The sequence below is a fragment of the Cavia porcellus genome, unplaced genomic scaffold, assembly GCF_034190915.1.
Source record: "Cavia porcellus strain 051 isolate PalLab524CR breed Dunkin Hartley unplaced genomic scaffold, mCavPor4.1 scaffold_5, whole genome shotgun sequence".
Classification (NCBI taxonomy): Eukaryota; Metazoa; Chordata; class Mammalia; order Rodentia; family Caviidae; genus Cavia; species Cavia porcellus.
Genome location: NW_026947488.1, coordinates 23,638,610 through 23,652,292, shown reverse-complemented (window position 1 = coordinate 23,652,292; position 13,683 = coordinate 23,638,610). Strand labels below are relative to the sequence as shown.

Genomic DNA, 13,683 nt, shown 5'->3' with positions numbered 1-13,683 from the left:
TAAGAGACTTCAGGCCAGCTTTTTGCCTTAAGATTAATTTCATAGTCTGCCATAATATTGGAATTTCTATCACAAGGTCTGTGAGAGATATACCATACCCTTATGTAACTCAGATTACTTGAAAGTTAGCTGAATACAAGGCCTCCTGGAGAAACAGGGACAAGCTGGATGATAGAAAGGAAGCTGAAGGGCTGTGAATTTAGCTCAGCAGTGTAAGTGTCTGCCTGAAAAGTGGGAGGCCCAGTATGAAAAAAAAAGAAGCTGGACAATATGAAGGTGAAGAACATTGACCACCTGCGGGGTTTGCCCTTCCTGGAAACAGTGTTTGAGTGAATAAAAAAGGAAGCCTAAGTCTAGGGTCATAATTGATAGTGGAAAACATTTTCAGTTTCAGTGCAGGGAGTTGAGAATATAGCTAAGTAGTGGAGTACTTGGACCATGCATGAAGTCCTGGGTTCGATCCCCAGCACCACCAAAAAAATTTTGGAAAATGTAAACTATGTAATAGACTGGCTATGGTGGTACATGCTACTTGGGAAGCTTAGTTGCAATTTCAAGTCCAACCTGGGCAACTTACCAAGACTTTGTTTCAAAATTAACAATGGAAAGTGCTCTGGGTGTAGGTCAGTGATGGAGCACTTGCTCAGCATGTGCAGGACTGTGGGTTTGATCCCAAGCATTGCAAACAAACAAACAAACAAAATTCTAGTGTAAGAATGTAACCAACAGATTTGCTAGGTATTTTTAGTGTTGTCTAACCCAGCTGAGAATTCTGGGCCTAATGCTGGCTAGCTTTGAAGTAATGATTTCACTTTTTGACGTAGCACAAGGACTTTCCCAAGCCTTGTGACTCCTCTCCCTTCAGGACATTGCCTACTCTGGTCAGAAGTAAAAGAATGAGAAACTTCCTCTCACAGAAGAAAGTTTACCAGCAACCCACTTCATTTCCTGTATAAAAACCAAAACGCCATCTCAGGATCCCCTGGTTGCTGATCTCAGGCCTCCTGTTGCCAAAATTCAGTGATCAGTAGGATCCTGAGATAGTAGTTTGGTTTTTATAAGTTACAGTAATTTCTGTGTGAAAGTCTGGAAACTGAAGGATTTCAAGTTATAATTTACTGTGTTTGACAATTTATTGAGCAGTCACGTATGTCCTTAGAAGCAAACAATAATTTTAAATTTTATTTTGATCTTTGTTCACATCCTAATGGCCACTCTTTTGATGCTATAGTGACTGAATGTGGGTCAGTGGCTTTATGTGGGTCACACCGCAGGCAGAACATTAAGCAGCTACTGTGTGCAAAGTACTATTGGGTATTTCATATGAAAACTATACCCTAATATGTTATCCATTTAAAAAAATAAGGCAGTCTTTGCTTTGCCTAGTAATACAAGGCTAAAGATGACTGTGCAAGCTGAAACTATATAAAGTGAACTTAGGAATCAATGGAGAAAATTACAATTGTTTTGTGATTTTTTTGGGGGGGTCAGAATTAAAAACTCACTGTTGTTTATAAATGTGTAGTAAAACAAAAGAATAAGACAGTTTATTGTGTAATAACATAATTAGAAATATTGAAGATTAAAGTGGTTTTTTTTTTTTTTTTTGTACCAAATTTATCAAAGAGTACCTTGAACAACACTTGCCTTCTAGTTACTAGAGCACCTGATACAGAGCAAGGATCCTTTCTGGGCTTTAGTGAATAACCCCACTTCCAGGGTTTATCCTCGGCACTCTCAGTGTTGTAAAATATCCCTGAGTGTTCCTCTGGCCTGAAGTTTTTGCCAACATCTCTTACAATAGGACCTGGCCATTCTTTTCATTACTACCACTGCTCTTCAGGAGGTTCTTGTGACTGAGGCTCACCTTCCTTGGGACTTCATTTCTGTGCCCCTGGAATTTCAGTTCCACCTTTTGCTTTTATTGTAGTTTCTTTGTGGCACTTTGATCTTTATGGCCAGCTCCCTATTTCTTTTATTCACTTTTATTAATTATTATATAGATTTACCCCTGCAAAATGCGGAAGCATGTCTACATGCTTTGCTGTCTGTATGTGAACCAAGTACAGTACCCTTGTGCAGTACCCTTGAAGAAGTGATGTGATTGGCCACTGACCACAATTTGGAGGCTGAAATATTAGAGAAATTTGTACTTTATCCAAGAATATAAAATTAATATGCATGATAACTGAAATTTGAGCTTTGTTGGACTAATACTTAACAACGGTAACTAATCCATGCATATTAGAATCATGCAAAGCAAGAACTACTGGTATTATAATATTGTTTTTTTAGTAGAAGAAACAAAAAAATTAAGAAAAAAATTTTTCTAATTTTTAGCTGGGCATGATGGCATATGCTGTAATCCCAGCACTCAAGAGGCTGAGGCAGGAGGATCGCTGTGAGTTCAACTGAATAGTGACCCTGTGTCAAAAAGACAAAAAAAAAAAAAAAGATTTATGCTGTTGACTGTTGACTTGGGTTTCTTCTTTTTTTTTTTTCCCCATCAGTACCAGGGATCGAACTCACAACTGCCTGCTTGCAAGGCAGGCGCTTATGCCGCTGAGCTAAATCCCCAGCCCCTAGTTAACTTGGATTTCACATTATAGTTTGGTCAGTTAATGTATAAGGTAGAAAATAAGAAGTACATACTTGACTCCAGAAGAAACCATTTCAGTGAAAAGAATATATTCTATATAAGTTATTCTTTGTGTAACTTGCAAATTTCTGAAGGGTGCCTGGTGTTCCCCTTTTTTTTTGACAGATGAGAGGGTACTTGTATTGTGCTTAATAATTTCAGCTCAGTGGAAAAGCACAGGTTTTGGAGGCATGCCTTTAAATTGAGTTTTTACCCTCCCCAGGCTTTTTGTTTCCTCTCCTGGGAAGTGAGATACTCTATCTTAAAAGTATTGGAAAGTTTAAATGTAAATAGGCTATTGCAGTGCCTTATACATGTTAGGTGTATAGAACTTCTTTACTTTCTAAACCAAAATCTACCATTTCAGTTTCCCATAGTTTGCCATTTATTTATTATTATCCAATTTGATGCAATAGAAATAATTTTAGATGTAGCACATTTGTCATAATATAAAAACATAAAGGTACAGATAATAAAAGGTAACCCATGAGCCTCAAGTGGTTAAATTAAAAATAGTAAGTTATGTAATTTCTCCCAGTGGTATCAATCATATTTTTCAGTAAAGGTTATTTTTTATCTTAAGGTATAATTAGCATTTTTTATTTTTAAAGGAGTACTTTAAAAGATATTTGTACAATATTTAGAATCTGGGACATAGTTTTATTGATGAATTATCTCATGTATTTTCCGAAATGATCTTTGGAAGCCATAAAATACCTAATTTTATGTGTAGTATGTTCTCAATAAATCCTTGTACACATTGGCTCACCTCATTATATTGTCTAATGGGTTTCTTAACATTTTACTTCTAGTGATTTTTTTCTTTAAAGATAATGGTGTTTTTAATTAAATATGATAACTTGGTGTGTTTTGCTTTTAGATTGTTGTTTTCAGTAGTGTTTCTCCAGTCAGTTTGAGATGACAGACCAAGACCTTTTTGACTCTTCAGTTAAGTAAGAAACTACAACTAACTTCAAATAACTGGCATAAAGGTTAATGTTAGGTTATCTCTGAAAATGAACACCCCTCTGCTCTGTTTTTACATGTGTTCCATTGTATGTAGCATTTGAGTTCCAAGTGTGGGATATGAGAATCAAATGTATCATTTTCCTTTCTTTTAGCAACAGAAGAGAAGAAATCCCTAAAGCGAACTTTTCAGCAAATACAGGAGGAGGAGGATGATGACTACCCTGGAAGCTACTCTCCCCAAGATCCTTCTGCAGGACCTCTCTTGGTATGTTTGCCTCCTAGAGAATAGGGCAAAGTGGCTTGAAGTGACCGGTAGTTGAAGATGGTGGCCACAAGGTGGCGTCGGTGACCAGTGGTATGGAAGCTCCAGAAGTGGGAGCTCTTCTGCTGCAAGAGCCACCCAGAGAAGCTTGCGTGCCTTGACTTAGGGATGGGTTTACCTTTTATAAAGTTCTTAGATTTTTTTTCTTCCACTGTTAAAAATAGTTTTTTGTGAGAGGGGTGATACTTTTAGTTTTCCGCTTTGGCTTGGCTCGAGTAGCTTGGTACTTACTTTTTATTTTTCTTTTTTAGTACTGGGAATCAAACCCAAGACCTTGCACTTACAAGACAGGCACTGTGCCACTGAGCTGTAGCCCCAATCCTTGGTGGTTTACTTCTATACTCCCAGTTTTATAAGTAAACAGCTCATTAGTATCTAAGGATAGACTCTGTGCTAATAGCAAGGTTGCTACACTGTAACCTGTTTAAACAGTAAAACACTATCTTTAATCATGTGCTTATATGATTTAGATTTTTATTAGGCAAGTTATCTTATAAAGTCTGTGGTTGTCTTATTTTGTCTCCTTATAGTCAAAGAAAATGAGGCTCAAGAAAATAGGCTGAATAACTTGGCCTGATGTCTTAACTTGAATCCAAGTCTGTCTGACTTCAGAGCCCGTTCCCTTTTCACTGGCTTGCACTGTCTCCTCTTATTTTTACCTCTTACAAATAGATGGTTTAAAGCCTCTGAAAATAGAAGCCTGTCTGGTTTGTATCGTGTGAAAATGATGGTTAGGCTGGGAATTAATGGACAGGAGTTTTGGGCCACATATCTGTACCTCAAAACTTTAAAAGAGAATAGCTTGGATTATCATCTTCCAGGGTAACCGAATTAACCATCTGTAGTCATTATGAACTGGCTTACCTGTCAGCATTCTGCTTTTTTTCTGACAATGTAATTAATCTGTTTTGATACTGGTGCATGCAGAATATGCATTCTTTATTTGCCTTCCTTGATTTTCCCCCTTTGTAGTTAATTTTACACATTTAATACAGAGGAGGTGATAATCATTTCATAAAGTAAACCCAAGAATTTAATAAGACAACACGTACTATATATATGTGTGCATGTGTTTTCATTACATGAAGTTTTATTCATATTGTGTTATAGATCTAGAAAATTAATTTTGTACATTCCCTTACAGTCTATGTCATTGACTTCTATATAAGTTCTGGAAGTAAGAACAATTTTTATTAAAAATCAGGAAGGGCCATTTTAAAATTTACTTTCGCCTCATTTAACTCCAGCAAAATTTCTTTGAATTGTGTGTCTTAATGAATGTCATTGTGTTTTCATTTTATGCTCTTCTAGACTGAAGAACTAATCAAAGCTTTGCAGGATCTTGAAAATGCTGCATCAGGGGATGCAACTGTTCGACAGAAAATTGCTTCTCTGCCCCAAGAAGTGCAAGATGTTTCTCTACTGGAAAAAATAACAGGTAGGAAGCTAGAGTCTAGGTAAAAGCAGGACTGATGTGTAGTTCCTCTGTAGGGCATTAAACCTTAGGATATGCTGATGCCTACAGGCATAACTTTATGTGTGATGCTTTGCCACCTTGTGATTTGCAAATGAATCACATGTAGAAGAAACACTTGGAATAGCCAAAGCTTGAGAAACAATTCTAAGAATTATTGTAGAAATGCCGATATATCACAACTTGTGGCACCTTAAATTTTGTTGGTAACGCAGTACAAAGTATGTCCATGTGGAGCAGTGTGGTTAGGGAGGAATCAGGCATTAAACTCCTGACTTTCTAAAAGAAAATAATTTATGATACAGGGCCTTGTGATTTATGCTCTGTACATTGGCAAGCCTATAGATGATTCAGTATTGAGAATTCCAAGTGTATACTTGGTCATGTCATGTTGCCCTAATGTTGACTAACTCCCAGTTAAACAGGGAAACTGACAACTATTCCTGCTTTCTGCATGGGAAGTTAAAGGGAAGGAATGAAGTAAGACTGTACTTTTGATGGTCTTTGAGGACTACTGCCTGTATATCCCCATGTTACATACAAAGAGATCAAGACATGTGAGAAGTTTGGTGTCTTGCCCAAAGCCATATAGGCAGTGGTATTGAGATTCCAACCCAGGCTGTGAGGTCTGTGCTCTTTCTATTGTAAAAGCACGGGCTTTTCATTCCACTATCTTGCAGAGGACACTATTCCATACCCCTGCCCCCAGTTTCTTGATTTGGCTGCTTCTCTAAATTTTTCCATATTCACTTAAAGAAATCAAGGCTACTCAAGAAGTACTTCCTTCATGCAACAAGTTATCTGAGGCTCACTGTACCCTTTGTCCCACCCATATTCCCACAGGGGTTAAGTACCAAGGAGTTTGAAATGATCTTTGAGCAGAAAACCAAAGAAATTAGGAACAGGTCGTGATACTTAGGAAAGGAATTACCAAAAGGCAGTACAGAGAAAGACCTGAAGGCTACATGTGCTTAGTGGGACAACACAGTGCAACAGAGAAGCCTTTGAAATTGCATGAGAGGCATCTATCTGTCCATCTGTCTGTCTATCTGCCTTTTTGAGAGATGGTTTTGTTATGCAGTTCAGGCTAGCCTTGAACTCACTTTGTAGCCCAGGCTACCCTCAAACTTGTAGCAGTCCCCTGCTGCAGCCTCCTGAGTGCTGATGAGAAGCATTTTACCACTCTTCATGTCTCCCTTCAGCCTAACTTTTGAGTCCTCATTATTTGTGCTCAGTATCTGCCCTCCCATATACACCATCAGCATCTTTTTCCTAACTGTAGCTGTCTGACAAAACCCTGATACTGGTTAGATCCATCTTTTAAAAAATCATTATTAAAGGGCTATTTATTTATCTGTATGTGGCACTGGGAATTGAACCTAGGGGCTTCACACTGACCTCTACCTCCTGCCTTTTAAAAATTCTTTTGGAAACAGGCTCAAACTTGCTCTCCTCTGCCTCAACCTTCCACGATGCTGGCTGGTATTACACCAGCACCAGCACACCTGGCTACTTATTTATTTACTGTGGTGCTGAGCATTGACCCAGGGCCACACGTAGATCAAACACTGCACTATTGACTACTCCCCAACCTATTTTTACTTTTAAATTGTGTACAAAATACGTAATAAAAAAGTATACGGTTCAGTGGTTTAAGTACTTTTACACTGTTGTGCAACCAGTTTCCAGAACTCTGTCTTGTGAAACTGAAACAGTATACTCACAATAACTAAACAATAGCTCATGTCTTATCTTTCTTACCTGTTGACAACCACCAGTCTGATATCCAGCTTTATTTCTCCTTTCTGTTCTTGTGCAAGAGAATGTTGCTAGGGAAAGTAGTTTATAAGCCCTAGCCTCACACTTCTCTGGAGGAACATGCTTTATTCTAAACCTTTCCTGTAAATTAAATTTGCCTACTTAAGGGTGACCTGAACTACAAAGTAAGACTGTCTCGAAAAAAGAGGGAGAAGGAGACAGGTGAAACAGAAGATGCCCTTCACTTCTGTATCTTTCATCTCTTCATTCTAACGGATCATTCTAAATAGTGTAGATGTGTAGAGTGTGCTAGAGCTTTAATCCAGGGCCATGAATATGCTGTATACTTGCTCTACCACTGTGCCATCCCCAACCCCATAACATTTTGCATTTTTTTCTCCCACATAGGAAAAAAAGTTCTTTGTTGTATATCCTTCTCTAGTCACTGCTTTATTTCTCTGGTTCAAATTCCCTCTGTCTGTCTCTATTTCTATCTTTCTGTCTGTCTCTATTTCTATCTCTCTGTCTCCTTGTCTTTCTCTCCTTCTATTCCCCTCTTCCCTTTCCTCTCTTTCTCTCTTTTCTCCCAGTCTCCTGTCTCCCTTTCCTTCTCTCTTTTCTTTTGAGACAGTGTCTTGCTTTGTAGCCCAGGCTGGCTTTGAACTCTTGATCATTCTGCCTTAGCCCTCTGAGAGCTGGAATTACAGGCATGCAGCCTGTACCCCCTTTTCTGTTCCTTTTAACACAACATCCTGAATGGATTACCTTGGCTGCCTCCACTTCCTGCCCATCTCTTTTCTTGATTCTACCTTACTGAACTTGCCCTTATCAAAGTTGCTTATGACTTTCATTGCCAGAGTCAATGGTGAATTCTCTGTACTTATTTTGACTTGACCCCTGGTAGCATTTGATCTGTTGATTATTTCTTCTGTCTGAAAATATGTTCTTTGCTTAATTTGGTAGATATAATAATATTCCCTCCTCAAAAGCCTGAGTCCACATTGCCAGAACCTTGAATATGTTATCTTACCTGGCAAAAAGAACTTGGCAGATGTGATTGGGTTTATGATCCAGAGTTAGAAAATTCTAGATTGTTCAGGTGGACCCAGTAATCAGAGGGTTCTTATAAAAGAGAAGGAGATAACTTTGGAAGCAGAGGTTGCAGGATGTGCTTCAGGTATGGAAGAAGGGGCTGAGATAACAAATAATACATTTATAATATTTTAAACCACTAATTTTGTGGGTTTTTTAGGCAGCAGTACCAAACTAGGACCCTATATTTTTCTAGCTTTCCTCCTATCTCTCTGGCAGCATCTTTTCTACTTCTTGGTGCTTTTTTTTCACTTCTTTTTGCCCTCTAAATGTTCTGTAGCTAGTTTCATGGAGCGCTCTATCCAATTTGTTGATGTGAAACAGTTTTTTTATGCTAGTAATGCCCTAATTTATGTCCTGATTGTTGACCTTGCCTTTTTACTTGAGCCCCTTATATCCACCCTTAGTTGAATGTTTGAAGCTTAACCTGTCCCAAACTGAACTTCTGAGCTTCCCTCTGAAAATAATTTTCCTCATGGTTTTCACCATTTCAGTAAATTCACCCCATTCCTGTTGATTGGGACCAAAACTAGTACTTGACATCTGTACAAGTCACAAGTCACTATCGTGCTCCTTGGAATAACTGCAATAGCTTCTTTTCCTTCCTTGTCTGCCACTTCTTTGTCTCTCATTCCCAGTCATCATCCTGTTCTTAACATTATGATAATCAGAGTGACTTTCTTAAATCAAAGTTGGATCACATCTCATCTTGCTCAGAACACCCCAACAGGTCAACCCCACCCTCCAGCCCCATTCACCCAGAGTAAAAGCCAGAAGCCTTCATGGCCTACACAGTCCGGCTGCTGTTGCGTCGTGGGCTTCACTGCTTTCCCTGTGCTCACTGTCAGATCCTCTGGGCTTCTTACCAGGCACCAGGCGTCCCCCCTGTCAGGGCCTTTGGGTTGGTGCTGTTCAGTGATCTTCCCCTTCCTTCAGGCCCTTGTTTATATATGTCACTCCACTGATGCCTGCCCTGACCACCATATTGAAAATTGCATCCCCCACCATCCCAATGACCCATTTCTTCTCCTCTGTACACTGTACTGTGTATTTGGTTTCTTTTCATATCTGAGACTGTAAACTCAAGAGCAGAGAGTATATATACTTTTTGTTCCCTGCACTCTCCAAGAACCTAGGTACTCAGAAGGTGCTCAGGTATTTGTTAGGTAGAATCAGAGGTTATCAGTAGAGGGTTGGTGGGTTTGAAAGCCTGAGTAGAGTCAATTTAGTAACGCGGCAGAGAGGAAGTGGCTACACTGAATATATACAGTTTGTTGTAGAAGGAGAGCAGGGAAATAGCTAGAGAGTGCTAGATACTAGTTGGTTGGCATAGCTGTAGATTTGCTTCTCTACTTCTTGAGGGAAAGAGGAACCGATGTTGCAGGGGTGACTTGAGGTGTGCCAGAAGCTAAGTCTCTGCCAGCTTGAGGGAGTAGGATGCCCATGCACAGGTGAGCAGCTGTCTGCAAGAGGCTCACTGCTGCGCCTCTGCCTCAGGGAGGGCCGACCCCTGGAGCATAGCCGCAGGTAAGTGCCCTGAAATCTTGCTTCTGCATTTGGAGTGGATTTTCTTTGTAACTCAGTGAAGTATAAAAAGTCATTTTTCTGGATTTCAATTATTTGTGTAAATAATTGACTTGTTTGTATAACTTTTTGTGGGTGAAAATTGACTTTTTAAAAATATTAAAAATTAAGTGTTTTTGGGCCAGGGATTTAGCTCAGTGGCATAAGTGCCTGCCTGACAAATGCAAGGTCATGAGTTCACTCTCCGGTCCCAAAAAAAAAAACAATTAAGTGTTTTCTTTGCTGTTTTTTGCCTGTTAAGCATCCTAATATATTAACCATTTAAGAAAAAAAAAGATTAATGAGGGAATAACAAAGTTAAAATCAGTCTACCCATACATACACACTTTTGTAGTTTTAGTCTCGCTACGATCCATACATAATTTTAGCACTTTTTTATAGATACAGATCCTCCTTTTGTTTCTTCTCATTTCCTTGTGCTGAACCTTTGTTCACCACTTCCCAAAGTATGACTCGTAGCCATTAATTGGATATATTGTCCAGTGGATAACTGGACTTTTTTGAACACTTTTTTGAAGTTGTACATAGTAAACGGAAGCACTGTTTTATGAAACATTACTGTTGTTTTTATGTTTATAAACAATGTGTTTCTGTAGCAGGTCATGATTAAAAAACACTTGAAAGCCTCTGTTCTTTACCAAACCCTTTATTTTGCTGAATGTAGAAAGGGAGCTTATACCCAGGCTCAAGGCTTACACTGTTTTATTTTATTTTTATTTTTTTGGTACCAGGGATCGAACTCCTGACCTCATGCTTTCCAGGCAGGCACTTAACACCACTGAGCTAAATCCCCAGGCCTAAGGCTTACACTGTTAAGGAAGTAGAGTCCTCTAAGTCCGTCTCTTTGAGTCCCAGATCAGCTGACTGCATGTTGAACCTGTCATGTTGCTTTTACTTATTTTTGTTTCAGTTTACAGAGCAAGCAAGGAAAACTTGCTTTTTTATTTCAGAGGAATGTAAAAAGTATATTAACAAAATAATACGAACAAAAGCATTTGAACTGCACAGTGGCAAGAAAAATCATTTCATGGATGACTTTAAATATCTTTCTGTTTTGTTTGTACAGCTTTTACAGGAATAGACATTTAAAAGTATTAGCCAGATTTCCCTCCCTATACAGTTGCCTCACTTCAGGTAATTCAGAGTGAAAGCCTTTGGGTTTCTTAGCCAGCCAACTCATTGTCCACAGGTCCTGGCTCATTCTTTGCTATGATAGGAGAGAAACGGTAAGCCTCCCCCAGAAATGCTTGCAATTGTACCTGTGTGATTTTCATTTTTGTCTCTATTTTTTGGTCTCATTTATACTTAGACAAAGAGGCAGCTGAACGTCTTTCAAAAACAGTAGATGAAGCATGTCTGTTACTAGCAGAGTATAACGGGCGCCTGGCAGCAGAACTGGAAGACCGGCGCCAGCTGGCTCGGATGTTGGTGGAGTACACCCAGAATCAGAAAGATGTTTTGTCAGAAAAGGAGAAAAAGCTAGAAGTGAGTACATTGCAAAACAGACTCAGATTCCCCAGATTTCTCTTTCTATAGCCCACATTAACAATTTTTTAGTGCATTAATTAACATGTTTTTCTTTTATAAATTGATGAGATCGGAACACCCATTAGAAATTATAAACATTTGAGCCTAGTTAAAAATTAAAGTCATGTTTTTGTATGTCCAGAAAAAAGCAAATTGGATTGTAGAAAATAGTGAACTCTTAATACAGTACTTAGGATTTTAATATTGAGTTAGTTTTACCTTACATTAAAAACAAAGTGCACGTCAAAGTGCAGAAAGAATGCTTTTTTGGTGATATACAGGAAGTGCTTTAAAATTTCTATTGTGGTGTTCTGAGATTTATTTCTGACTTGTATCAGTTCTAATTTATCTGCCTCTAAGCTCTTTCTGTGTCAACTTTAAAGTGTTACAATAATGTTTAAGGAGCCTGATTTTTTTGCTGTTGAGAAGGAACATATTTTGGCCCTGAGTTGAGGGCATGAGTCTAAGGGCTCTTCGGAGGGATTCGGAACCATTTGTTACTATATATTGTTTGGCTCTTTGATTAGTACCTGGTTTAGCTTCAGTGCCTAGTTCACTCATGGTGAATCTTTGAGAGCTTTCAGTAATACAAACAGCCTGCCACGGCATGCGTGCTTTAAGTTTGCTATCACTGGCCTAGTCTTTTTGGATGACAGACAGCAGAGTGGACATTTGAGGATTTTTGCTTGTCCCATGCTACTAAGCTTCCTTTTTATGAATTGTTTACTGTTTTCTTTTTAAAAGATACGTGGAAGAATCTTAGCCAGTTGTTCTGTGAAGGGAGGACAGATCTGAGTTGAAGAATCAGTCACATTCTGTTATAAGAAACACTTTCTTAAAGCCCAGTAAAGGAACAGCAAAGTCACCCTTCCCTCAAACTCGGGCACTTGTTTTCTGGCTCTGAAGGAGGGAACACTGCGTTAGCTCAGACTGAGATTGTAGTATTTATTGGTCATCCCACACAGTCATTGAGCACTGTATTTTTCTTGTGTCTTTTCCTGCACTTATTTATTTATTTATTTTATCGGTACTGGGGATCGAACTCATGACCGCCTGCTTGCAAGGCAGGTGCTTATGCCACTGAGCTAAATCCCCAGCCCATACCTACCTGCACTTATTATGGGTTGGGTGGTGGTGGTAGGGCCTTCATGTTTGTACCCAGCTTGACTATAGAAGATTGGAAACAGCGATAAAAATGCTTGGATTTCTGGCACTGACCAGAAGTCCTAAAGGGAGTTTCATAGGCAGTACCAGACGGTCATTTATCTGAAATGCTCATCTTTCACTGAGGAAGCATTTTCAGCACTGTACCCTGGGATTAATAAGAGAGTATAATTAATGATTCTGGTTGTAAGTCACCATGCCATCTGTTGAACTGCCCCTCAGCGACACATTAAGGGCTTCCTCTGATCTGTCAGACATTGATTATCATGAGCAGCTGTTATTGAGTGGGACATGGCAAGCTACCATAGAGGACAGAGTCTTTGAGAAGGAGACTGTTGGTAGAGCTGTTAAGTGTTTGTTTTGTCATCGTCCCTCACTTTCCTATTTCTTCAAGAATCATTTTGGCTTCTGTAGAACCAGTGGTTTACTGTGTACCATGCGAGGTGACTGAGGCATTGAAATGGAACAGAGATTTGGCTGTGTTTTGTACTTTTCCACTCACACTCCTCTGCTAGTTCATTCACTGGAGTGGCACTGCAATCCCCGTGGTTAAGAAGAATAGAAAGGCCTCAGCACTGCAAAACCCAGGATATGAACTAAAGATTCCTGTCCCAAACCATGTCTTTCAGCCACTTGGACAGAAACATTTATTATAAAAATAGAGCAAAATTAGGTGCCTTTTAGAAAATAAATGGTTAGATAAAACATGAGCTGTTAAGAGATGGCTATAGTTCTTTATCGGTGCTTGTTGGAAATGTGGACTGTCTATTCAGAATCTTGCTTTCTCTCACTTCTCATTATCAGATGGTCTTATTACATTGTATCTTTGTGGTGGTGGTAACACCTGATGTGCAACCTGAAAGGTGTTATTGATATTATGAATTTCTCCAAATCCTCCAAAAGTCCCTTGCTGATAAGAATTCTGCATTGGGTGTACCAGTGGTTTTTAACCTTCCATTTTTGTTGCACAGACCTTATTTTATAACTGCCAAATCAGAATACTAATTAAATCTTTCATTTTTAATCTTCTCATTGCCTTCAGTGTGTAAAAATAAAGAGACTCTTAGGACTCTTTGAAATATGATTTTTCTTGGCGTTCTGTCCCTCCTTTGAGTTTTAATTTGTTAACATTTAGTTGATATTTTCTTTTTTCAA

General features: G+C 38.9%; 1 protein-coding gene across 2 annotated transcripts in view; it reads left to right on the top strand.

Moving 5' to 3' along the window:
* Window positions 1-13,683, top strand: part of Rprd1b (regulation of nuclear pre-mRNA domain containing 1B) — a 51,285-nt gene that overhangs the window by 16,520 nt on the left and 21,082 nt on the right. For both annotated transcript variants that reach the window (XR_010047391.1, XM_003467650.5), the window contains exons 4-6: window positions 3,760-3,872; window positions 5,241-5,367; window positions 11,147-11,322. Coding sequence is in view for 1 of the 2 variants with exons in the window: in XM_003467650.5 (XP_003467698.2) it covers window positions 3,760-3,872; window positions 5,241-5,367; window positions 11,147-11,322 (416 nt within the window). In the remaining variant the exon portion in view is untranslated. The remainder of the gene's footprint in view (window positions 1-3,759; window positions 3,873-5,240; window positions 5,368-11,146; window positions 11,323-13,683) is intronic.